This window comes from Gloeophyllum trabeum (genome assembly GCF_000344685.1).
Source record: "Gloeophyllum trabeum ATCC 11539 unplaced genomic scaffold GLOTRscaffold_00002, whole genome shotgun sequence".
Taxonomy (NCBI): Eukaryota; Fungi; Basidiomycota; class Agaricomycetes; order Gloeophyllales; family Gloeophyllaceae; genus Gloeophyllum; species Gloeophyllum trabeum.
In genome coordinates this window covers 502,099-524,604 of record NW_006920411.1, presented here as the reverse complement: position 1 = coordinate 524,604, position 22,506 = coordinate 502,099, and the positions used below count along the sequence as shown (strand labels likewise).

At 50.9% G+C, this 22,506-nt stretch overlaps 9 protein-coding genes across 9 annotated transcripts; 4 read left to right on the top strand and 5 right to left on the bottom strand.

Moving 5' to 3' along the window:
- Positions 1-225: 225 nt before the first annotated feature.
- GLOTRDRAFT_135931 (DUF55-domain-containing protein) lies at positions 226-1,644 on the bottom strand (the record flags this gene model as incomplete). The annotated part of the gene is made up of 9 exons (XM_007863860.1): positions 226-691; positions 759-927; positions 989-1,010; positions 1,060-1,075; positions 1,132-1,156; positions 1,211-1,230; positions 1,294-1,327; positions 1,383-1,484; positions 1,576-1,644. The coding sequence occupies 9 exons, from the start codon at positions 1,642-1,644 to the stop codon at positions 366-368; spliced, it is 783 nt and encodes a 260-aa protein (XP_007862051.1). The 3' UTR covers positions 226-365.
- Positions 1,645-1,924: 280 nt separating this feature from the next.
- Positions 1,925-4,903, top strand: GLOTRDRAFT_119272 (uncharacterized protein; the record flags this gene model as incomplete). The annotated part of the gene is made up of 12 exons (XM_007863859.1): positions 1,925-2,041; positions 2,099-2,284; positions 2,355-2,447; positions 2,498-2,590; positions 2,642-2,746; positions 2,803-2,874; positions 2,943-3,017; positions 3,068-3,139; positions 3,204-3,875; positions 3,931-4,208; positions 4,260-4,551; positions 4,610-4,903. The coding sequence occupies 12 exons, from the start codon at positions 1,925-1,927 to the stop codon at positions 4,901-4,903; spliced, it is 2,349 nt and encodes a 782-aa protein (XP_007862050.1).
- Positions 4,904-5,729: 826 nt separating this feature from the next.
- Positions 5,730-7,685, bottom strand: GLOTRDRAFT_90677 (uncharacterized protein; the record flags this gene model as incomplete). Its single annotated transcript, XM_007863858.1, has 10 exons — positions 5,730-5,791; positions 5,846-5,910; positions 6,068-6,113; positions 6,286-6,459; positions 6,515-6,607; positions 6,658-6,791; positions 6,895-6,995; positions 7,036-7,287; positions 7,355-7,462; positions 7,641-7,685. 10 exons carry the CDS (start codon positions 7,683-7,685, stop codon positions 5,730-5,732), a joined length of 1,080 nt encoding a protein of 359 aa, XP_007862049.1.
- A 1,791-nt stretch (positions 7,686-9,476) lies between these two features.
- Positions 9,477-11,361, top strand: GLOTRDRAFT_23636 (uncharacterized protein; the record flags this gene model as incomplete). Its single annotated transcript, XM_007863446.1, has 4 exons — positions 9,477-9,819; positions 10,048-10,903; positions 10,951-11,040; positions 11,079-11,361. Coding segments are annotated over 4 exons (1,572 nt in total), but the record flags the coding sequence as incomplete, so codon positions are not given.
- Positions 11,362-12,372: 1,011 nt separating this feature from the next.
- Positions 12,373-14,081, bottom strand: GLOTRDRAFT_35125 (P-loop containing nucleoside triphosphate hydrolase protein; the record flags this gene model as incomplete). Its single annotated transcript, XM_007863614.1, has 4 exons — positions 12,373-12,542; positions 12,693-12,999; positions 13,051-13,683; positions 13,782-14,081. Coding segments are annotated over 4 exons (1,410 nt in total), but the record flags the coding sequence as incomplete, so codon positions are not given.
- Positions 14,082-14,746: 665 nt separating this feature from the next.
- On the top strand, positions 14,747-16,498 carry GLOTRDRAFT_109463 (uncharacterized protein). Its single transcript, XM_007863857.1, has 6 exons — positions 14,747-14,907; positions 14,960-15,235; positions 15,286-15,323; positions 15,374-15,683; positions 15,734-15,939; positions 15,997-16,498. Exons 1-5 carry the CDS (start codon positions 14,770-14,772, stop codon positions 15,932-15,934), a joined length of 963 nt encoding a protein of 320 aa, XP_007862048.1. The 5' UTR covers positions 14,747-14,769; the 3' UTR covers positions 15,935-15,939; positions 15,997-16,498.
- A 347-nt stretch (positions 16,499-16,845) lies between these two features.
- Positions 16,846-17,790, bottom strand: GLOTRDRAFT_135928 (uncharacterized protein; the record flags this gene model as incomplete). The annotated part of the gene is made up of 5 exons (XM_007863856.1): positions 16,846-17,019; positions 17,073-17,143; positions 17,194-17,318; positions 17,367-17,511; positions 17,576-17,790. The coding sequence occupies 5 exons, from the start codon at positions 17,788-17,790 to the stop codon at positions 16,913-16,915; spliced, it is 663 nt and encodes a 220-aa protein (XP_007862047.1). The 3' UTR covers positions 16,846-16,912.
- A 370-nt stretch (positions 17,791-18,160) lies between these two features.
- Positions 18,161-19,258, top strand: GLOTRDRAFT_35157 (uncharacterized protein; the record flags this gene model as incomplete). Its single annotated transcript, XM_007863617.1, has 3 exons — positions 18,161-18,409; positions 18,460-18,746; positions 18,880-19,258. The coding sequence occupies 3 exons, from the start codon at positions 18,161-18,163 to the stop codon at positions 19,256-19,258; spliced, it is 915 nt and encodes a 304-aa protein (XP_007861808.1).
- Positions 19,259-19,998: 740 nt separating this feature from the next.
- GLOTRDRAFT_135927 (uncharacterized protein) lies at positions 19,999-21,043 on the bottom strand (the record flags this gene model as incomplete). The annotated part of the gene is made up of 10 exons (XM_007863855.1): positions 19,999-20,260; positions 20,317-20,342; positions 20,393-20,408; positions 20,462-20,499; positions 20,551-20,567; positions 20,628-20,726; positions 20,784-20,803; positions 20,862-20,869; positions 20,925-20,972; positions 21,023-21,043. The coding sequence occupies 10 exons, from the start codon at positions 21,041-21,043 to the stop codon at positions 19,999-20,001; spliced, it is 555 nt and encodes a 184-aa protein (XP_007862046.1).
- Positions 21,044-22,506: the final 1,463 nt, after the last annotated feature.

Genomic DNA, 22,506 nt, shown 5'->3' with positions numbered 1-22,506 from the left:
AGACGAGGTGTATTGCGGAAGAGGGAGAACATGGCGAGCTGGGGGACTTTATACGTCGAGGCATATTGATTTTGAAGCAGGCGCAATGGATCATAGTGAGTATGGAGCTCGTAGTGAACGTCATATCGACGCGACCAGAACGTCAGTGAGGAGACTCGGAGTGTACTTCAAGGCACGTGATCCCGATCAGCTTAGGGCAGGGCCGATCGCGTCCCGGCGGCAGACGCGTCTCGTTAATTAGCTTGGTCACTGCCACACGGAACCAATCACTGCAGCATTACTTCAGCAACTAGATGAGAGAAATAAACAAGGACGACGTAAAGCATGTGACCGGAGCATACACCCTCACTGACATATCACCAAGATTATTTCTTTGCCCGCGTACGCGTCGACCTTCTCGGGGTTGCCTCATCTTCGTCTGCCGTCTTTCGTTTCCTGCCCCTTCCCGCCGCGGACTTCTCCCCTTGTTCTTCGCTCACCTCCTCCTCGCCGGACTCATTTGCGGCATTTCCCTTTTTGCTTCCTGCACCAGCCTTCGCGTTCTTCGCCGTCCCCCTTTTTCCGCCCTTCTCCTTGCCTTTCAAGTCCAAATCCTCCCACCCCCCTCTTTCAGCCAGGAGCTGGAGCGCATCCCAAGTGTTCTGTTCGACTTTCTGCACACTCAGGCGACCTCGGGTAACAAGCGCCATCGCTACAACCCAAGGGTCAGCAAGGCGGCCCTTTTATATCGGGGACTCGGAAAAGGGTAGATAACACACTTTTGATAGATTGCACGCCATCCTCCCCCAAGTACTCAATTGAGGATGGCGGAGTGTTTGACGGAAGGGCGGCAATGTGTCGAAGTAGTGACAAGGGTACAAAGTGTTTCGCGCGAGATTTGAATGCTAGATCCACCATGTACCACCTCGGGTTGTCCTTATCCGTTTTCTAGGCGTATTCGTGTAAGTAGAGGGTCGCGATGTCTGAGATGGAACAATTCCGAGCCCACCGGGTCATAATATGGATGACTCCTATACGGCGCCGTGAGGTACGGTAAGTGGTAGAGGGCGGTAGACGTACGTATCCCACGCAGTGTCTGCGGAAAGCGAATGCAAAGTGAGTTGCAGTTTTCGTAGAGGGGTTAGCACGCACAATCCGGGTAGGCTTCTTTGCAGACCTGCGACATGGGGCAGCATTATCATACAGCACGTCATGCACGCTACCGACGTACCTCCGCGAAACCAGCGATACCTGTCCCGACGTAAACCCACGCGTCAGAGGAACTCTCTCGCGAACACGAAGATCGCCACCCACCGGGATCCTTGCAATTCGAATGATAAAATAGCACCTAACACGCCATTCACGTTCCGGTATGAGGTGCGCCTTGAGCAGCCTCGACACACCTGATCTCCGACTTTCATGCTCTTCATCAAATTCTTCGCTTCATGATTGCGCACGCCCTCCCAGGCAGTCGTCTTAAGACACTCGAAATCGTCCACGCTGAACTGCGCCTCGCGTCATCAGATCCAGCTGCTCGTACGGTGAAAGTCAAGTGTGACGCCGCCCCGACGCGTCCGGATCTTCTTCCGCGCTCACCTTCACGTCCATTCCTTTGATAATCCTGGAGTCTGGCTCAGCCTTCATCAACCAGTAGTTCACCGCCATCATGCCCCGTACACGCGGACCCGGGTGCTAGTCGCGGCTGGGGAAGGATCAGAGTGGCTATTTGTGGGTCCCGCAGGCGCGCTTATGGGAATACGTATTCTCGCCCGCAAGTATGATTGACAGGCTCGTGCCTTCTCTCCAGCGCCGACTGCGGCGACGGAGGCCACCTTATAACTCACAAACGACGACTATAACACGAGTATTCAACAAGCTTGTTGAAAGGTATTCTACTACTTCGGGGTTTTGAGGAGGGATAGGCCGTGCCAGAGAAGCGGACATCATGGCAGAAGCGGGGGCGGACTTCGACGCTACCCTCATAGGGAACATGGGCCGCAAGATATCGCAATATTCGATGGAGATCGTTGAATTGCGGAAGCGGGTGCAAGAGCTTCAGAGGGTACGTCAATGAGAAGTCTATCGTAAGCAGCGAGTGCCCGTGGCTGAGAGCGGGTAGGGAGCGGTCTATAGCCTGGTCGATGAGGATAATCCTCATCTGAAGGGCTTGAATGTACGCTTGGGAGATCTTGAACACGAAAGAGATACCCTGAACGTACGCCTGGGGGAACTGGAGAAAGAAAAGGATGACTTGAATATACGCTTGAGAGAAATGGAGAAGGAGAGAGAGGGCTTCAAGTGCGATGTGAGTTGCTCCTCCAGTTGTATGTCAGAGTGGCCACACCTTTGATCCGTATTGTTCTCTCTTGCTTCAGCTGGAGAAGTCCAATCACGTAACTAATGAAGCGCGGCGCGAGAGGTATGCATTTGAGAACGAACTGAGGCGAGTTCTAGAGCAGAAGACGAAGGTGAGTGTCTTCCCAGGTATTGGTGTACGGCCATGCGTTGACTTGAATAGTTGGAGATGGACCTCCTCGAGGCCCAGGAGCAAGTGAGAGAGAAGAACGTCCTCAAGGAGGATCTGCAACGAGTTCTAACGGAGAAGATAGACGTACGTCTCATGCTGGATGCTATTCCGCCCATGGCTCACATCGTACATTAGCTAGAGAAGGTGATACATGAAGCAGAAGAGCAGCTCAAGGAGAAGAACGTCCTCCGCGGGAATACGTCTTCCCTTCAAGCTGCCCTTAACGAGTGTTTGAGTGAAGTGTGTGCCTCCTCTTACGTGCGCCTAGTAATACCGCTGACTGTGCTGCTGGAAAGCTTACCAAGTCAATCTCGGACATGCAAAATCTACGGAATGAGAAGGAGACATTGGATGCGACTGTAGCATCAGTGCGTCTTGGGCCCCGACCATGCCGAACTCCCACTAATATTAGCGGGATGTGTACTCTCTTCCACAGCTCACAACTCGCGTACAGAAGCTAGACAGGGACAACAGCAAGCTCAACAAGATGAAGATCCTGCTTTTATCCGACGTAAGAATATTCGCTCAAGAGAGCAGCCGCGGTTGACCGTTTCTGTGTAGTTGGATGAACGCATACAGAGAATGAAAGCCATGCAGCAAGTGCGTGAGGACATGGAGAAGCTCAAGGTCACGGTGAGACTGTCCGCTGTTCTCTCCGTCGAGCCATTGATAAGGGAGACGCGGTTGTCTTGGGCAGCATGATGAGCTTGCGGAACAGAATCGAAGGCTCATGGAGGAGAACGAAGCTCTCTCTCGTCAGATGTCAGAGCACGAGTCTCTCGCGGCGAAGAACAGTGAAGCAGCAGCAGTGTCCGAAGTGGCAATGGCGCAGCTTCGGCAAGAAAACGAAGCTCTCTCTTGTCAGGTTTCAGAGCACAAGTTTCTCGCGGCGAAGAATGCTGAAGCGGCGGCATTAACAGAAGTGGCAATGATCAAGCTTCAGGGAGACAACAAGGCGCTCTCTCTCCAGATAACAGAGCACAAGTCTCTCGCGGAAAAGGATAATGAAGCAGCGGAGGCGGCTAAAGTGGCAATGACGAAGCTTGGAGAAGAAAATGTGGCCCTCCGGAAGCAACTATCCGACCTGGAGGATCTGGCTAGGCAAAAACAGGATCGTTTGGACAGCCGAGAGCAAGAACTCGACTCGATTCGGCAGCAGAAAGAAGCGTTGGTAGCACAGCTGTCGGATTTACACGCCGAGGTTGTCCAGAAGGATGGTCGCATCGTTGACCTGCAGAACCAACTGGATGCGACACCTCAAATGAACACACCCGTCAAGGAAAATACTGGAAGACTCCCATCTGAGGCGGCGCCGGTTTTGGAGACCGTGGCTGCTACTCCGAATAATGACGAGCAGTCAAGTCGAGAGGTATGTCACATCCGTGTTTGCTTGCGCAGGGTATGCTAACGAGTTGAAATATGAGGTGACTAATTGCCCGGTCCGATTCATACACGTACTGCCGCCCCAAATAACCCCAGTCGGGGCTCCGTCAGATGGGCGAGGCCGTATGTTCCCGCTGGCAGGGTCATATATCTCGCCTATCCCCGCGGGGCGGCTTGCACAGTTCGAGACACTCCAAGTGGTGGGGCCGCCACTAAACCATGCAGGGGACATGCCCGATTTTTCGGATGGCATCGCGCACTTTACCAAGGTAGAACTAAACAAAGCTCTCGGCGGCAGCAAGAAGGGCCTTGTTACAAGGTATTCACAGTTTTTGGATCCGATTCTTTCTAAATTTTCATCGTGGGACAGCATTCCCAAGGACAAGCAAGGTCTTTACCCTCTTTCGTACCTCGGTATCACAAGTTATCTATGCCCCAGACTAGATCGGAATCCCTGGTGTCCCTATGCACCAGGTAAAGATGGATATATTTTCACGGCATCTGAAAGAGATCTTGCCGCCCTAGCGCAGTCTAAACAACGAGCTCTTTTTGTGAACGTCTCCCATCTTTCCACCACCACGAAACTGTTCTTTGCTGGGTTCTATGAAGTCTGTCAAGCTGAAGACCTGTCCTCTGAAGAGTGGTGCACATTCACAGATGATGTGAGTAAACACGGCGACTGTCACTCAAATAGCAGCTTCTGACGAGTAAACGTCCAAGACAAAGGTGGCATACTCGCAAATTGTTAAGGACAGAGTCCCGGAATGCAGTCACCTGTCCATCCGCGAAATCAAGGCCCAATACAACTCGGGCGCACGACGCGTCTCATGTCTCCGACTTCGATTTCTGGGCTTCCGCAACCCGCAAAACCCCACGCGTGACGTCTACCAAGCACTCCTATCTCATTTTGCCGGTCAACACGCACCGTCTTTCACATATAAGCGGAAAAGCGAAGACCAAGTTGGTACTAGTAGAAAGCCCAAGAGTGCTCGCCTTTCGTTACCAGAGTCGTGATGATTTCGTACGCTGATATCCCTCCTTACTCTGTATCGACACGTCGTGGGCGGGGCAGACGACACAAAAATCTGCAAGACTGGATTCCGTCTGTTCTCGAGTTATTTGGACGGAATAGGACATTGTGTAAGTCCTACTAGTTCGACCATGCAGCTGCGCGTGTATGTATGGAAGGCTGGCCGCCGTAATCTTATTAGTTAAGTTCGTGACCATTTGGTTCGCACGATTCGCGATATTTCAAGGGATGGTCGACGAAGTTGAACAGACTCGACACCTTACCCTTGGATTCTATCTTGCTTTCAGGTCGCGAAAGTCGTACATTGACGCGGACGCATAACGATTGAAAGAGGCAGGCAATGCGTTGTTCCTCCAGAATAAGTATGACGTATTATGGATTCTCCGAGGCGATTGGCGTAGAGCCATGCAATGCGATCTTGTATTCCAAGCGACCGGCAAGCTGTTCACCGATGTCCCGCCACGGGACATTCGCCGTTCATAAGATAGGTGGGAGATGGGTGAATTAGCAATGAAGGGAGAAGCAATGTACTCGAGCAGTATAGGTATCAACGTCGTCCCTCCGTGCCCCGAGGACTGATACGTGGCTGTTTAGGCATGAGTAATGGGGGCGCATATCATGTAAGTCACGTCCATACACAACACGAGTAAACTCTCCATGTCAGACGTGGATTTAGCCCCGCTGCTGCCTATATCCAGTATGTCGTTGCACTTACGGATAACGATGGATTTTACATGCCCCATGTATGTACGTAGCACTTCATTCTGCCACGTACTTTAACGGATCGCGGTAACCGTCAAGATATAACCGTTAGATGCGCTTGTCGGAGGAGTGTTGACAGACGAGCGCATTCTCCACATAGACGGTATCAACTGTTCAGAAGGCTTTAGGATCCTAGGTGGATGGTTTCTAACATGAAAACTCACTTCCCTCAGGCGCCGTTCCGCCATACACAGGAACAACACAATATGCGGTATCTGCGACCATATAACTGGAAGGAGTGCCGTTATGTGACCCTCGTGAAGAGACTCCAGTGCAGGTTGGAAGATGTGTGTAGCGGGGATTCGGGATTGTAATCGATTCAGTGCCACAATGCCAGCGTACGGTCCAGTGACTCTCAACTTCGGCAGGGGCCAACCTGAACTCACTCCATGGAACGTGCCCTATTGAAGATGATTCGGCACCCCCTCAATGCTATGCTTTTGTGATTGTATAATGGGACTAACATTAGATAGCACATCATGATCCATATACAGGTCTGCTCCAGAAACTGATCCCTAATGTTACAAAGCTGCAAAGATTGCGAGGCATAGTGAGCACCCTCTCATACTGTAACATAATAGCCTGTGCGCTTGCTAAACCTCACAAGCAGTGCTGCCAATCACAGTGAGCCCAGGGACTGAGTCAGGCTCCTCATCCGAGAGGATGGGAGGCGGCTCAAACAAACTCGCGACGGATACGTCGTCCGAATCCGTCCCGTAATGTAGTGCTTCCGGTCTACCGGAATCGCGCTCAGCAGCTTGAGCTTGCGATTGGCCTTCTACCCCATAGGTCAGTGTATACACTCTAAGTGTCAGCAATGGATCGATGCACACCTCCTAATGGCTCGCAGAGGTGAGTGACGGGATTTGTGATATTGATATGCAACGAGGGTGGGCAGGATGCCGAACGGGCTGGGACTCTACAGCCTATGAAAGATCAGGCGACATGTCTTCCTCCGTGAGCTTGACCGACGTACGGCGACTTGGTCTTGCACGCTCAACCCGTTCAGCATAGAGTGCAATCCTATCTTCGCCTCCTACTTCTGCATAATCCTGCTGCAACGTAGGGTCACTTTGGCCTTCGTTATCGAGATGGCGGCGAGCTGCTTCGCTAGTCGTCTAAACACAGAGATTGACCTTAGGTATAATAAAAAGCATCGGGTCTCTTACAACGACTGCGGCACGCAGATCTTTTGCTTGACTTATGCACCCACCTATTGACCGTGATAGTCCTGCAAATAGCTCCCTCCACTCCTTCAAGGGTGATGTGGCGCAGAGGCTTCTGGCGCGTAGCTGATCTGACTTGCGCTTCAAGCTGTTCAACGATTAAGTCGTCGCAGCTATAGGGATGACACCGACACAACTTGCCAGCTGAGTTTATATCGAACTTTAGAGATGAACCACGGGTTCCTGAGATATCCAGCCTCTACGGCGCCATGAAGGATGTTCTCTGTATCTTCCAGGACTTCCTGCAATTCCTTCATCCTGACGCTCGGGAGGTAACCACGAGAGGCCGTATATGCAAGGGCGATGAGTGATATGACGCCTGCGACGTAACTAAAGACGTCGACCGCTGAAGTAGTCATCGAAGCGCAAGTGGCCCCAGCCTGATGAATGAGATATTGGAAGGGCAAATGGGCATCCACCTCAATCATGGCTGCCTATTTAGCATACCTGCGAAGCTTCTCCATCAGGGCCCTTAGCACCCTCCGCGACGAGACGGACAAGGCATGGGATGCGCGTGCCCGATGCCTGGCCGAGCCCATCAAGGTAATCCAGTCGCTGAGCCCAAGTGAGAGTCCGACATGAAACTTCTTCATGTTCCCATTAGACTCATGACCAGTCTACGGCGTGAACACTAAATGCTGAGTGCTGAGTGCTGAGGACTGAGTACTGAGTGCTGAGTACTGAGTGCTGAGTGCTGAGGGGGCGAAAGCGTATGGCACTGTATGCCCTACACTTCCAGCCGGGCATGCAGTGAGGCTGAGCGCCACAGATGTGACATGCCGCTCTCCCTGCATTACGTGCGTCTGCAACTGCAGAGCACAGACGGACTGGCAGCCGCCAGCAGGCTCTGCGTCCACGGATGACAGTGCGGTAGGCTCTAGCGCTACTTTAATGGTTAGGAAAACGGCCGTGAGATGCAATGATATGAGCTCGAGGTTCAATCCCACCCATGGACAATATTTTTCACTTGTGATGATTCTAGTTGTCTTCACTCCGTACGCAACTTGGAAAATTTCTTTTGTTCTCTGTCTCATCATGCAGTCATTGCAAGGCGCCGATATTGATGACATTGTGGCACTTTGAGTCCGGACAAGGGCCAATCTATACACAAAGCCTTCACTTGGTATTATACTTTGGGGTTCAATTTCAAAAAATTGAAACTACATGTGTACTGATATACAAAACCATTCAACTTCTCATGATCATGGGAGGTGGTGTTACCGGTGTACGAATGAATTGCAGTGAGTACACAACCTCCTCACCGCCTTAGGATTCCCATTCCGAAGCGAGTCGCCCCGACTTCAGACGAAGTCCTTCGCAACGCTGCGGGGTTACCGCACAGTGTCTCGGCCTTCCATTTATAGCGACTCGCGTCCTTAACTTTGTAGGGAGGATTCAGGCTCCTAAAACCATCCGTCTCGCGTCCTCGTTCCTCTCTACTAGGACACGTGTGAAAATGTTTATATAATACAATCTATTTTTACAGAATTTCCTGATTAAGATGACTAGTGAGGAAGAGGACGCTATGAGACGGCTGGCGGAACTCGTCGTCCGAGCTTTCTCCGCAATTAGGTAAGCCCTCTAAGCGACTAAGAAAATGGCCTTTTCAAAGTCTCGTCGACTGCCCGATCCGGTTATCCGAAAGCGCTCTGTCACGCTCGTCGTGACCGGCCTTGCGTCCTCCTTGAGGAAGCTAGAACATGCACATACTGTTCATATTGTAGGCAGTACAACATGCGGAGTATTATATAGAATGACAGGGAGAAAGAAATGCAATAATCCCATCCAACATGGTCCTATCTACCGGACAGCTGTGGGGAGTCCTGGATTCCCTAAGGGCTCTACGGAGTACTGTGTCTGATCTTGTCCTCTCGCTGCTCGACAATAAAGATCTTGAGGGCCATGAGTCAGTACAGGAGCTAGTTGTCAATGCACCAAATATCATTCAGCGGTTTTCTCGACACCCAGCGAGCCGCGAAGCTACAATGCAATCGGCACACACCTTGCTGAAGGAAACATATTCGAAACAGATCACCGCATTGACGCACACGCAAACTGGGTTGCACTTCCACGCACAGACGGTTACCAATGCTGTATTAGAGAGTTTTGACTTGGAGGACATAGCGAACCATATGCGTACCTTGGCACCGCTCGTATGGGATATGCTTGGGGTGATGCTCTCCGCGGATTCAGTACTTGTTCAGCGGCGGCGGCGCGATGCTGCACGGGCGAAGCGATCTGTTGACAGAAACTATAGTCGTCGTCATGGAACAGCACCTGCCGCTGCTGCGGGTGGTGATGAAGACACCATCATGCAGGATGCCGATGAAGATGTACCGGCTTCGGATGATGAAGATGCACTGTGGAAGCAGTTTGACTTACCCGATCTAGTCAAGGATCCAGATGATCCGGAGAGTGAGCAAGACCCGTATAAGGCAGCAGAACGGGACGACGCGGTACTTACAATGGTGAGTACGAGCACAGCGGTGGGTGTCATAAGAAAAGCAGCTGACATAACAAACAGAAGAAGGTGCTGTGCATGAGCGTCATGATGCAGAGTACGAACCAACGTTGCAACGTACTTCAGAGCATGGTCGGCATATTCCTGCACTCTTGCAATGCGCCCGAAGCCGTCATTGAGCTCCTATCGCAGCTAGGCATCTCGATATCATGTTCAGCCATCGATCACGCCATCTCAAGCCTCTCAGAGGAGGCTGGACGCGAAATAAGGGAACTCGGACGCACCCTTCTTGCGGCATATGCATATGACAATTTCGATGTTGAGATTAAGCACAGCGTGCCCACCGTCCAGAACCCGGAGGATCCTATCTTGCACTTGACCTCCGGGACACTTCTACAGCTTGACCATGGCGTTACACGCGAGGATTTGCAGTGCTCGGAGGACTTGTGGCGTAAATCACAAAATAACCCAAAAACCTATAAGTCAGCAAATGAGGACATCGACTGGACAGAACTATTGGACTTACATCCCGAAGAAGAGCATGAGTCAGGCTTGGATCGCCGCCAGCGTTTCAATGCTTGGGCGTTCCTGCGTGACCTTCTATCACACGGTCCACCATACTTCCAGCAGTTTGTGAAAGAACTCACCGATCCCGAGCCGATAGATTCCATTCCAGTAGTGAAGTCCAAGCAGGTTCCCGCCGCAGCAATGGATGAAAACCAGTCGACAGTTCAGGGCAATGCGAACGCTATGGAGAACCTCTTTCGGCAAGGCGGTATTGGTGACAAGCGTGAGCCGCGGACTCCAAAAGATTCCGCAGACATAGATGATCACGTCATCTTGGTCCACGGAGATCTCTCAACGTGCGAGCGTGTCCAGAGCCTCCAGAAATCGCGAAGCGAGGAGTCGACGCCATGGCGGCGTTTCCAGTTTGTCGTCTTCGTTATGGGGCTCTTCCATTTGAAGATGGCATGTGCCGATGCAATATGGAAGATCTTCATTAGTCCTAGGGCTGCGCGTGATGACGAGACAAGCCTACTGAAACAAGTCGGTGAGATTCGGCCAAAAGAAACAGGGAAAATATCAAGCAAACCTGGTTTCCGCCGGATGCACGAAGTCATCCAGCACGTTGGCATTGCATCACGGCTGGACTGTTGGAGAGAGCAGGTGCACAAGCTAAACCACAACATCGACAGCCTAGAGAAATGGGCCGCTGCAAAACCAACGTGGGAGGAGATTGTGACCGTTTCCTCGCACCTTGTGCGTAACTATGTCGCCGGTCAGGAGCTCCCTACGCAGCGGCTTCGGCCGGGGAAAGTCCGAGACGAACAGTATGAGAATACCCTCCTCAAAAATCAGCACTGCCTGCTGTACGAAGAGTTGACCTACGCCATGAACGCAGGTGACATTGGCCGGGTGGAGGATTGCTTCATGCCTTGGGTATTTATTTTCCGCGCGTGCGGGAAGCATAAGTACGCAACGCAGATGGTGAAGTTCTTACACGACGTTCATTTCGTATACCCTGAGAGACTGAAGTAAGTGAAATAACGGTGAACAGTGGTTGAAAACTAACCTTTCGAAGGCGCGCAATCCGGATGAATATTCTCTGCAACCCGAAAGGCAAACCACATTCGTTCCGAGGGATTGATTGGTGGGTAGAGCACAATAACCTGTACATCAAGGCAAGCAGAATTGAGGCTTCATTACCAGTCTTCTGATGATATTACAACAGAGGATTTACGGCGGCAAATACTCGAACCATACGAAAAATCATATACTGATGCATTCCAGCTTGATCGGGGTCATGAAGAATATGAGAATCAATTTCGAAAAGATGTTTGTTATGGACCACAGGACTTTCAAGCACTCTCCACCTATGATGCAGAAGACGATCAATAAGCTCGTAACATATATGAGGAAGATGGCCACTCACGCAGAGGTTCCCGGGCGAAAATCGGCACATATCATTCCCGATACACTACGGGATGGTATGCAATTCTATACTACACAAAAACAAACAAAGCAAGATGATGCGGAAGAGTGGGTTGATGTAGAAAATGTCGACGGTGATGACGGTGATCTCGATGTATGATGAACTAGCAAGGCGGGGGATTGTCGAGGTTGATCTGGAACTGGATGACCGTATAACCTAGCAGACGGAGTGATGACTTGGGCGTGAATCTAAAGTACTGGCTACTCACCATTTGCTGTATTTGAGGGTCCCGCCGGTGGCGCATTCTCGCTGTCTGTGGCAGGTACATTGGTAGATTGGCTTGATTTCAGTGGGCACTTCGCATTTCGATCTATGGTACAGGGATGGGACTGAGAGAGACTACACGATCTGATACAAGCACGTACTGTTGTGTCCGACTTGCTTACAACGGCTGCAAGTCACCGGCTTCCGCTTGCGCGCACTGGTGTTATCGGTGTTCGCTGCAGAAGAGTCCGTGAGCACGTTACAAACGCTGCTTTTCGACCCCCCGCTCGGAGGCACTGACGGCTCGGCCTGCGGGTAGAACTTCTGCACAGTCTCCAGCAGCGACAGGCCGTGTCGATCAGCCCAGTCGCTCTTCCAGCTTGTTTCGCGCTTGAGATTCTCGACTGAGTTCATCTTGCCATGGTGCGCGCAGTCCACTACCCGTTGCAATGTCTTCAAGCCAATGAAAACATCGGGGCCGAATTTCTTCAGGGCTGAGCTTGAAAGCTGGAGTGGTGCTGTTCGTCGACGCCAGTCGAGAAGCTCCGTGAGCAATTCTTGAGTCTTATCGGTGTAGTCGTATGGCTTGAGTGGGGATCTCTTGGACATCTTCGCCGCCGGTGCATCCAAGTCCGAGGAGCCGAATAGAGTCAAGGACCTCTCGAGGGGGGAGCACAGATCACAGCAGAGTCGGGACTGCTTGGGACGACAGCGCGAACAGCCTGCAGGTGAGCCTTTATCGCAATCTTGATGATCCCAGGCTAGCATACGGTCATGAGAATACTCTCCAAAATCGGATCTATAGAAGGACTCACCACGCTTGTCGTTCGAGAAGAACAATGACATGGGTTTCCTCCGGCACAAAAATCCCCGTGTCGGGGCGTTAATGAAATCGTCCATTACTGGATGGAGCAAACGTGCTGATTGCGCGTTGCGTATAGTTGTTTCGTCTCGCTTCAACGGCTCCAGATAAACAGCTCGCCTTTCCTCCAGCTCAGCATCTTCAGCGACTTTCTCCAAATTCTGCGCCCTGCCTTGCTCCCCGTGTCCGGCTCCGGATGTCTCTGGTACAGTGGCCCTGCCAGCCTCAGTATCTGTTGGTGCCGTACTATCTGACATCCCATCACTATCAGCATCAGGATCATCTTCGTCTTCTGATGCGTGAGACTCGCTGGTAGTAGGAGCGATGCGGGCACGCTTCGCATTCGAGTCCTTGACCTTCTGTGTACGTGGCTTCCGTTTCTTCGGTTTCTTTGCCCTTTTCTCTGCAGCTTTTGCGCGTTCGCTGTCAAAGAAGCTCTTTTCTGCAAAGAGCACGGCAATGCCTTCTTGTCCATCTCCCCGCGCTCCACGGCCAAATCGTTGCCATAATGTATTTGCATCGCAGGTGACTCTGTATTGTATGATTAGCTTGACATCAGGTAAATCAAGCCCCTGTAACCGAGCCATTTCAATATAAGTCCAGTTCCTATTTCTGCAACGTACCATTCCAAATGCATCCGTTACGCAGAGTCCCCATATCTCATCATCCCGCAGCGCGTTGTATTCATCTTCTCGGTACTCGGAGGTCATTACCGAATGGAAATATTTGATTTTACCCCGGAGTGACTCTGGTAACCTCGAGCGTAGATGCTTAACCGCCGCCTCGGTCTCCTTCCGAGCATCGAAAAATATGAGGAATTTCGGAGGTGGCGGATCACCTTCCTTAAATCCAGATTTTATTATGAAATCAAGATCCCGAAAGGAATTTGCGGGCCACAGCATGCGATGCACAGCCAGATGGATATCTGGTCTATCATTTGATCGACAGATGTACTCCGTATTTTTTGGATGTAGCTGGAGGATGCTAACGACATCATGGAGAATGGGGTCCGGGAGCGTGGCTGAAGTTACATAGAACGGTATCGCTTCCGAAATGAGATACCGGAGATTTGCCATATATTTGTATTTGTTCCGGAACTCGCTCCATGTGCTCACACAATGTCCTTCGTCAAACGCGAAGTACAAGAGCTTGGATGTGAAGGCCGACTTCTTCCACAGCCTCTCGAAATGGCCGCCCTCCATTGATAGGATCTCGGGGTTAACTACAAGGACTCTATGCTTCCCAGCTTCCACATCCTGCAAGGATTCAGTCATCAGCAAGATGATGTATTAGAATATCTAGAAAACTGTGCCTTGAATGTCTTATCCGTTGCAGTCTTCGCCTCGATTGCTACCCCGCTGATACCCGCACGAGCCAGAAGCTCCGACTCTGCACTTTGCTTACCAAGTAGGTTTAAAGGGGTAATGATCACACCTGTCTTGTCCTGTCCGTCCTCGAGAACCATAAGTAATGGAATCCAGAATGAGAGTGTCTTGCCAGCACCGGTTGGCGCCACTGCTACAACATCTTTCTTCCCTTCGTACAGGGCAAGGGCAACTTTCATCTGCCATAGGCAAGGTCTCTTACCGAGCTTTGCTTGCACGAGATCTCGGATACGCTTGAATGTCCACTTCTGTTCACTGGATGATGACATAGTGTGCACAATGATCTGATCTAAGAAGACAGCTGTAGCCTGACTAGGAAACTAGCTTGTCCTCAAGGAGGACGCAAGGCCGGTCACGACGAGCGTGACAGAGCGCTTTCGGATAACCGGATCGGGCAGTCGACGAGACTTTGAAAAGGCCATTTTCTTAGTCGCTTAGAGGGCTTACCTAATTGCGGAGAAAGCTCGGACGACGAGTTCCGCCAGCCGTCTCATAGCGTCCTCTTCCTCACTAGTCATCTTAATCAGGAAATTCTGTAAAAATAGATTGTATTATATAAACATTTTCACACGTGTCCTAGTAGAGAGGAACGAGGACGCGAGACGGATGGTTTTAGGAGCCTGAGGGAGGATTGCACTTTCTGGCACGTACTCAGCTGCAACATATACTAGCTTCTCCCAAGCAGGCTGGTACATATACTCTCGTCCTTGCATACTTGGCTGTATATTATACTGCAGCAATCGCAACTACGTGAATACCGTTGTCCACCGCCGCTGGCGGGCTGCATGCATCCCTAATCCCACCAATTATCCCCAGCTCCCGAGCCTCGAATTCCCCAGCTAGATGGTGACCAACAGCCCATCGGAATTGCCATCTTACGCGAGGTTATCCCCTGCGACAGCTCAGCGGTATGCTGTGGCTACAGAGGAGGGTACTTGGGAGCTTGACCCGGTGGAGATGTGGTGGAGAGATCGTCAGCCATATCTTGCATCCCGAGGGTATATGTTACGTCCCCGATATCGTGCAGGATGGAAACCTTCCTGGATTGGTACCAATGTTGACCCAGAATTCTGTGAAGATGCTATCGATCAGATGGTGAGATTTTGGCTCAATAACCGGTCTCACCTGAAGCTCATAGTCAGTGAAGCTCCCTCAGATTCTGGATGCAACTCGTCCAGACGGAACTGTAGTTGCGCTCAAACATACAAAGCGCACCACGCAGGAAATTGCTATAGCTCGGTTCTTATGCTCCGAGAGATTTAAAGGAGATCCGCGAAACCACTGTGCCCCTGTTTTAGACGTATTTCCTGATCCTGTGGATCCTACGATGGTGTTCTTTGCCATGCCCTTGTTGCGCCCTTTCGATGACCCAGAATTCGGTGCCTTCGGCGAGGTGCTCGATTTCATAGGGCAAACCCTTGAGGTCAGTAGATTTCCTTGCACTGGACCATAATCTCAAGCTGCGCTGCTTAGGGTATTGCATTCATGCACAGCTTAAATGTCGCGCATCGGTATAGTAGCATATTCTGCTGTCTCCTAACTTCACTGATATCTTTCTCAGCGATTGCGCGGGTCCCAATATCATGATGGATGCCCGTCCCCTCTATCCGGAAGGATGGCATCCCGTCCGACGTGATCTCTCTCCTGATGCTATCCACCAAGTGAAGCCTCTTCAGCGGGTCGACGCTCCAGTACGCTATTATTTTGTGGACTTCGGGCTATCCACCCGTTTGGACAGCGAGAGAAAGCTTGTAGTAGGTGGGAAGGGGCGGGACCAGGATGTCCCCGAACTATCCTGGACCACTCCCTACGATCCCTTCAAGGTAGATATTTTCACTCTAGGGCACCTATATCAGGCAGCATTTTACGAGGTACGTCCGAATTCACGTGCAGGAATATGAATGACTGAGTGTACCTTCAGAAGTTTCACGGAATGGAGTGCCTTCTTCCTCTCATACAGGCTATGATGGCCCAGGATCCCGGCCAGCGCCCCACCGCTGAAGCTTCGATAAACATATTCACCACCTTGCGTGCAAATATCAATCCTTCTGCACTGAGAATGAAGTTGCGACGACAAGATGAAACTATTTCAGAACGGATTATAAAATGGTTCGCGGGATAATAAGCGTATGTACTCGCCACTTGCTTTACTTTTGTGCAACCTCGTTCACCATTGACATTTAGCAGAGCGCCGCGTGATGCAGAGCTTTGGCTACTTTCCGGCAACCTTGGGCAGGTTATCGACTTCGCTGGTAGATGGTCGGGTCAAGCCCAACCGTCGACATAGGCGCCGTATGCAGCGTGCGCTATACGCCCATGGACGATACCGGCCCATAAGCGCTGTATTCGAATGCAGCGGAACGACACTATGCAAACAGCATACGCAACAAGCGAAAACAGGCGGGCCTTAGTCATTACGATTGACATCGATCTATCTGTCTTCCGGAGTGGGCAGTGGCCCTTCTCGCTACAGGCAACCTTTACGACAAACAGCGTGGGACAAGGGGTGTAATGGCCAGACGTTGGTCGGATTAGAAGGTATGGCATATACACTGTGCAGGGAAGAACCTGGGCGGGGATGGAAATCGTGTCGAGCCATTCGTTCTACTTCTTAATGTCTCGCCGTACCAGTATATCTGCGTATTGAAGAATAGTGAACTGCACCATTGCTCAACCTTACTAACCCTCTGAGCCACTGTAAGCCACAAGTAATCTGAGGATATTGGAACCCCTTAGTCCCGTGTCTAGCCCATTCTCGAAGGTGAATGCGGACCCCTCCGGTAGCCCGTGTACTGATTACATATATAGACGTAAGAGAATGTGGGATGGCGAGCCTCGGGTCTGCGGGAATGCTGGCCATTGCAAACCTTGAGTTCGTCCTCGCTTTTCTTCAAGGCCGGATTCGGGGAGCTGCTGCAGGGCTCGTCCCTGTTCCAGCTATGCGATACATCATAAACCAGTATGCATGACAAGATCTGTTACAGGATACACAAACGATATAAGGGATAGTCATATCAGAAGACCGTAAAAGTATGGAGGATCTCTCAGGAATAAACGGTACGAGCTTTGCCCTTCACCCTGTACCTGACGCATCTCAATGCTAGTGCGTATCGAAGTCGACGGCAAAGCCTTCCGTTGCTTGATCTGTGATGTCCACTTCAATCGGTTGCTCGAAGGGGTCCACGTATTTGGGTTGGTCGCTTCGATCTAGTAAACCTATTTCAACCGGATGTCGGTACAAGGACAATGATGACGCTTACGGCTGGGAAGGGTACTTGATACCCAGACATAGTCCATACTGACTTGATCGATAGTGGAGGGCGTAAGGTCACTGCGTAACATTGGCACATTGCAGCAGGCGTACAAATCAAGAATGCATACCGGTATGTGGGCTGTCTAGCGGCTTGTTCCTCGCTAATGTTTTCTAGCTGAGATCGTAATGCGACAAATATTACTTCAGCGCCACCCTGGCGCTCTAGACGACGTCGCTCCTCTTCGCTGGTAGACTGGAAAGAAGTGAGTATCGTTATACTTCGATGTCGTTACTGACATACGATAACCAAAGCCCTCAAATCCTTCGCTTCTTCTATACATCCAACGATTGTTCTCGAGAGCCCTTGGAAAAACTCATGCCATTCCTTCCAGAGCGAAGTGGCGCACTTCGTTCGGGCGCGAAGATGTCTGGACCGTTTCTGGATACTGAAAGAGATAGTTCGGTACGGTTGGTACGCAACACCACACCCTACGCGCTACGCGTACTCACGAAGTCAGAGACTGGTACATCATTCTGACCACTCTCTGGTCATTGATAAAGCCGTCCTCGACTACGCTGCGCAAGGTCTTCTCGGTGTCGTCCAAGATTTCATCTAGTTGCTTGATCTTCACGCTCGGCAGAAGGGTCCGAGACCCAGTAATCATCAGGACGACAAATGAGACGGCCCCTGTGACATATCCAAAAATATCGGCGGCGCCGGCCATAACTGAGGGTGTTAATGGAGGAACGGAGCGTACTGGGGTTTAGAAGGAAGAGGAGGGGAAACCTCTTTCCATCTGCCATACGCTGTATTTATCACTTGGCACTTCTCCCACCTGGCATAGGTTGGGACGCTTCTTGAAGTTGCCTCATGATAGTCGGAAGTTAGACTAAGAGAAGGCGTGGCTGATCCACGTTTACTACTCGAGATGTGCAGGATGACCCCGATGCATCATTGCAAAGCTCTCATAGTGGGACCCACACGTCCACACATACCAACACTTCGGGCTCAACCTCAGTGCAGGCGATTGCGACCGAGACCATAAGGCTGAACGTACTGTCATCTTAGAAAGGAACAAGCGCACTGGTGTCTAGATGAATAACAGCCGGCCTGAACTACCCTCGTACGCTAGATTATCCCCTAGGACAGCTCAAAAATATGCCGAATCTACGGAGGAGGGAGTCTGGGCTCTCGCCGAAGTGGAGATGTCCTGGAGAGATCGCTACGACTACTTTGAATCCCGTGGATACCAACTTCGTCCTCGGTACAAAGCAGGATGGACGCCGTCGTGGATAGGCAAGAACATCGATCCTGAGTTCTGTGAGGATGCAATACGACAGCGAGTAAGGTATTGGTGCAATAGCCCGATATGCCTGTGCTAACGTGCTTTCAGATTCCTCAAATTTTAGATGCCAAACGAAAGGATGGAACTGTCGTTATTTTGAAGCATACCAAACGGTCCACGCCTGAGATCGGCATAGCATCTTTCCTGTCCTCGGAGCAATATAGACATGATCCTCGAAACCATTGCGTACCTATACTAGATGTATTTCACGACCTCCTAGAGCCTGATAAGGCGTTCATGGTGATGCCCCTTCTGCGCCCCTTCAATGACCCGGAGTTTGGCGCTATAGGAGAAGTGTTTGATTTTGTAGCTCAGACCCTGGAGGTACGCACTGTGTTTCTCCTACGCTGAAATGCCTCAGACACGCCGGCGCTTAGGGGCTCTCGTTTATGCACAGCTTGAATGTGGCACACAGGCAAGCTATCCTGTCGTGTATTACAGACTTTCGCCTACTGATACTGTTCCAAGAGACTGCTCTGGTCCGAACATCATGATGGATGGTCACCCATTGTACCCTGAAGGATGGCACCCCGTCCGACGGACTTTATCCCCCGATGCTCTGCGGGAAGTAAAACCTCTCCAGCGTATAGATACGCCGGTCCGTTATTACTTCGTGGATTTCGGACTATCTACTCGATTTCGACCAGGCGAACGCCATATTGTGGTCGGTGGGAAAGGACGTGATCAAGATGTTCCCGAGCTTTCCAGGATCATCCCATACGATCCATTCAAAGTCGACATATTCACCCTAGGTCACCTTTACCAGACCGAATTCTACCAGGTGAGTCTGTCGTTTATCATGGAGGAGCCAGAAACCTACTCGATATCAGAAGTACTACGGCCTTGAATGGCTGCTACCTCTCATACAGGCCATGATGACCGAGAACCCTGCCCAGCGGCCTCCGGCTGACGTACTCGTGAATAACTTCCGAACTTTGTGGGCCAATGCAAATCCGTCGATGATGCGAGCAAGACTGCGTCGCCAAGATGAATCTGTTCCCGAGCGGATTTTCAACGACATAAGGTGGTTCGTTGGTCAATAGTGAAGTTGAAAACGGTTCGTCTCGTCAATACTCTCAACGTCTCAGCCATAATGATGATGTCTCGAGCACTTTAGTCCTAGTGATAGGCTCATCTAAGGAATCCTATCCTCATCTTGCCTGCATCAGCGGATCTGACGCACCCTATGTTGCGGCGTGCATAAGCCGGGACATCCATCGGGCGCGCTATCGACGGTGCAGCAGAGCCGTAGCCAGTGGGGCGAAAGCATACATACTCCCGCCGGGACCCAGAATCGGGTCACGACGCGGCCTTCGGATCCATCCACTCGATCCAACTAGTCCAGAGGTCTACTAGTTAGGTAGATATTGGAGGTTCTTCTGCCGGGGATCGTGGTGTGTGGCACGTCGGTGACGGAGAACTCCGGGAGAAGGGACATAACTTAGTGCTTGTGGCAATGGGGACTGATCATGCACTTCTTCGCGCCGACAGTTTTGATCCTACGGTATTTATTAGGCGACCAACAAACGATTACAAGTGTTTACACTGTGCCTGGTGCGAACTAGTCACTCAAACATATTCACTACTTCAATGCACTGTCAGTTCAACCTCCTCGGAAATATGGCTCAATCGTCCTGGGCGACGGAATTCGTAAATGTCTGTCCGGACATTATTTGTGGGTGACTTGGGCACTTCCTCGAAGATCATGGGCGAAGCGGGCCTAGCAATGATGTCGAGCTCTTTCGAGAACGTGCCGAGTATATGGTCTTCGTTATAGTCCAGTTCATCGCTCGCACGAAGTCGAACGACGAGACGCTGGCTCACGACGTTCGTCAATGCCAGGGTCAACCTTGGGAGGAGCCCTTCAGCAATCGGCATGACCATGAATTCGGCGACGAGACGTACATTAGGGACAGTGTGTGGCGATATCTCTGCAAAATCAGATCAGTCAGATATAGTCGGAGCGGATCGTGGTACTGACTGAATCACTGAGAGCCCTGTCGGATTGTCAGTGTTAGGGAATACTTCTTAATCAACCCGACTGACTTACCAGTAGAGAATATTCCAGACGTCGATCGTGACGGAGAACTTGAGGCGAACTTTCAAGTCGCGGCTTGTCATCACGGGAAGTGAACTTACTATGAAACACAGCAAAGCTATATTACAGCAGAGATTAGTATACGGAGACGCGAAGCGCGACATGAAAATGCTCTCACAGTCGTTGTAGGCGGTCTTCACAATGTAGGAGGAACCAAGTGGTTGCAAATGGCGACGCAGCTTCAATGATGTTAAGGTGAACGCTGTGGTATTGAGCGCTATGCTGTGGCGCTCATGAGTCTAAAACGTACTATGGCATGTAAATTCGGGCCTACCTTGGCACCCAGAACACCCACTTCGGAGGTCCCCGTCAGTCATTGGTAGCGTGCAGATGAAGCATGGCATCAACGCACAAGCCATCCTATCGGGTGGTCAGTTCGTGAGCTCGTGCCTTGCGTCTCTACTTATTGACTTACGAGGTAGATGATTAATGCATGTTTCATATGTGCCAGTCCGCCCTCCGGCTGCGTGTCGGGAGTTGGCAGATGAGTTGGGGACTAAATACACCACGCACCTTGCCCCGAAGCGCTACCATAGATCAGCAAAGCGGCACTTGGGATGGCATAGGCCGTGAATGTCAGATAAAGATTTGCCGTTATGTTGGGTCGGTCGCGGCCCTCCCAAGCAGCCCATGCTCTCCTTAAAGGGACGCCCGCTGCGGTGTCTACTGTTTCATAGTTTTCGTTACAGTTACAAGAACGAGATTCACCGTTGATAGATGCGAGCGAGACAAGCACTAGGAGATTTGTTGTGATAGTGAATGCTTCACAGGACTATAGTGGAGGTCCTTCATCGGCATGAACGCACTTAGCGCATAGTTTAGACAAACCATATGATCCTGTGGAACCCATGATCCAGCTGCTTGTGAGCTGAGAAGTGCCAGCAAGATCATGTTGCCGTATCGGTTGACCAGGAACATCACTGAAACTAGGGTGTGGGGCGGCTTCAGCATAGGCCAAACATAATGGAGCTAACCCGAGATTTAATTCTTCCATATCAAAAGGTGGACAGCTGTAGATACATACTTCGTCTTGAAATGTCAGGAAACTGTCGTAGACCAGAATGCAAAAACTGGCAAAACAAATGTATCTGATAGACATACGTATACGGGTGAGACCCACTTAGACTGTAACATTCATGACTTCCCAGCTCTACTCACCGACTACGCTGCAAATCATAGGCATCTACTGAAGAGAAGACGCTGCTCGCAAGAAATGTCAGCGGGTGACCAGTTGACGATCGAGCAGTCTTTGCACTCTATTTGCTCCTACGATAGTGTACTGACCTCAGCATTGCTCTAATACTGATACAGAACCTTCCGATGAAATCTTATTGCCACTTGTCTGACTTGATCCTGCTAGTGGACATTATAGCCCTCCAGAGAGAGACAGCTGCAGGCGGAGTGGGGAGGGGGGGAAGAAGATGGTTCAGAGCAGGCAGCGTTCAGCCCTAGGGCTGTCCGAATGCCTGCACCCATATATCATATACTTGATGATGTTCCCAAGCACCCGGAACAACAGGTGCCCACGCCGACGTATGTTTATCACATCCATCATTCGCCGTCTGGCAGTGGCTGGAGAGGCTGCCTTGAAATGGGCGCTTAGCGCACTAGCATAGCCGGCGGCACCTGCCTGGCTGTGGCGTTTGTCGACCCAGGCTCCTAAACCACCCGTCCTTAGCGTTCGCGCTCCTCTAATTACTAGGGCAGAAGTGAAATATTACGTAAGAAAATGTATTATATGAGAATTACCGGATACAGAACGAACAAGAGGAGGAGAACGCTATAGGACGGCTGGAACAAATCGTCTCCCCGAGATCACCGAGTCTGACTAAGCATGCCAAAAACGGCAGTAGCTGAAATGCTTTAACAGCAGTGGGTGGGCGATTGGGGTCACATAACATAGTCAAATGAGTTCGAAGCAACTTATAAGACATTTAATGAAGCTCTCAGGCTCTCGGGCTGAGTATTCAGTGAGCATAAAGTACACCCACTGCTGT

Bases quoted from the DNA above. Each gene is read 5' to 3' on its own strand.
- GLOTRDRAFT_109463 (XM_007863857.1), top strand. From the start codon at position 14,770: ATGTGGTGGAGAGATCGTCAGCCATATCTTGCATCCCGAGGGTATATG. The intron at 14,908-14,959 runs GTGAGATTTTGG...TAGTCAGTGAAG, and splicing joins AAGATGCTATCGATCAGATG to CTCCCTCAGATTCTGGATGC. The intron at 15,684-15,733 runs GTACGTCCGAAT...GTGTACCTTCAG, and splicing joins ATCAGGCAGCATTTTACGAG to AAGTTTCACGGAATGGAGTG.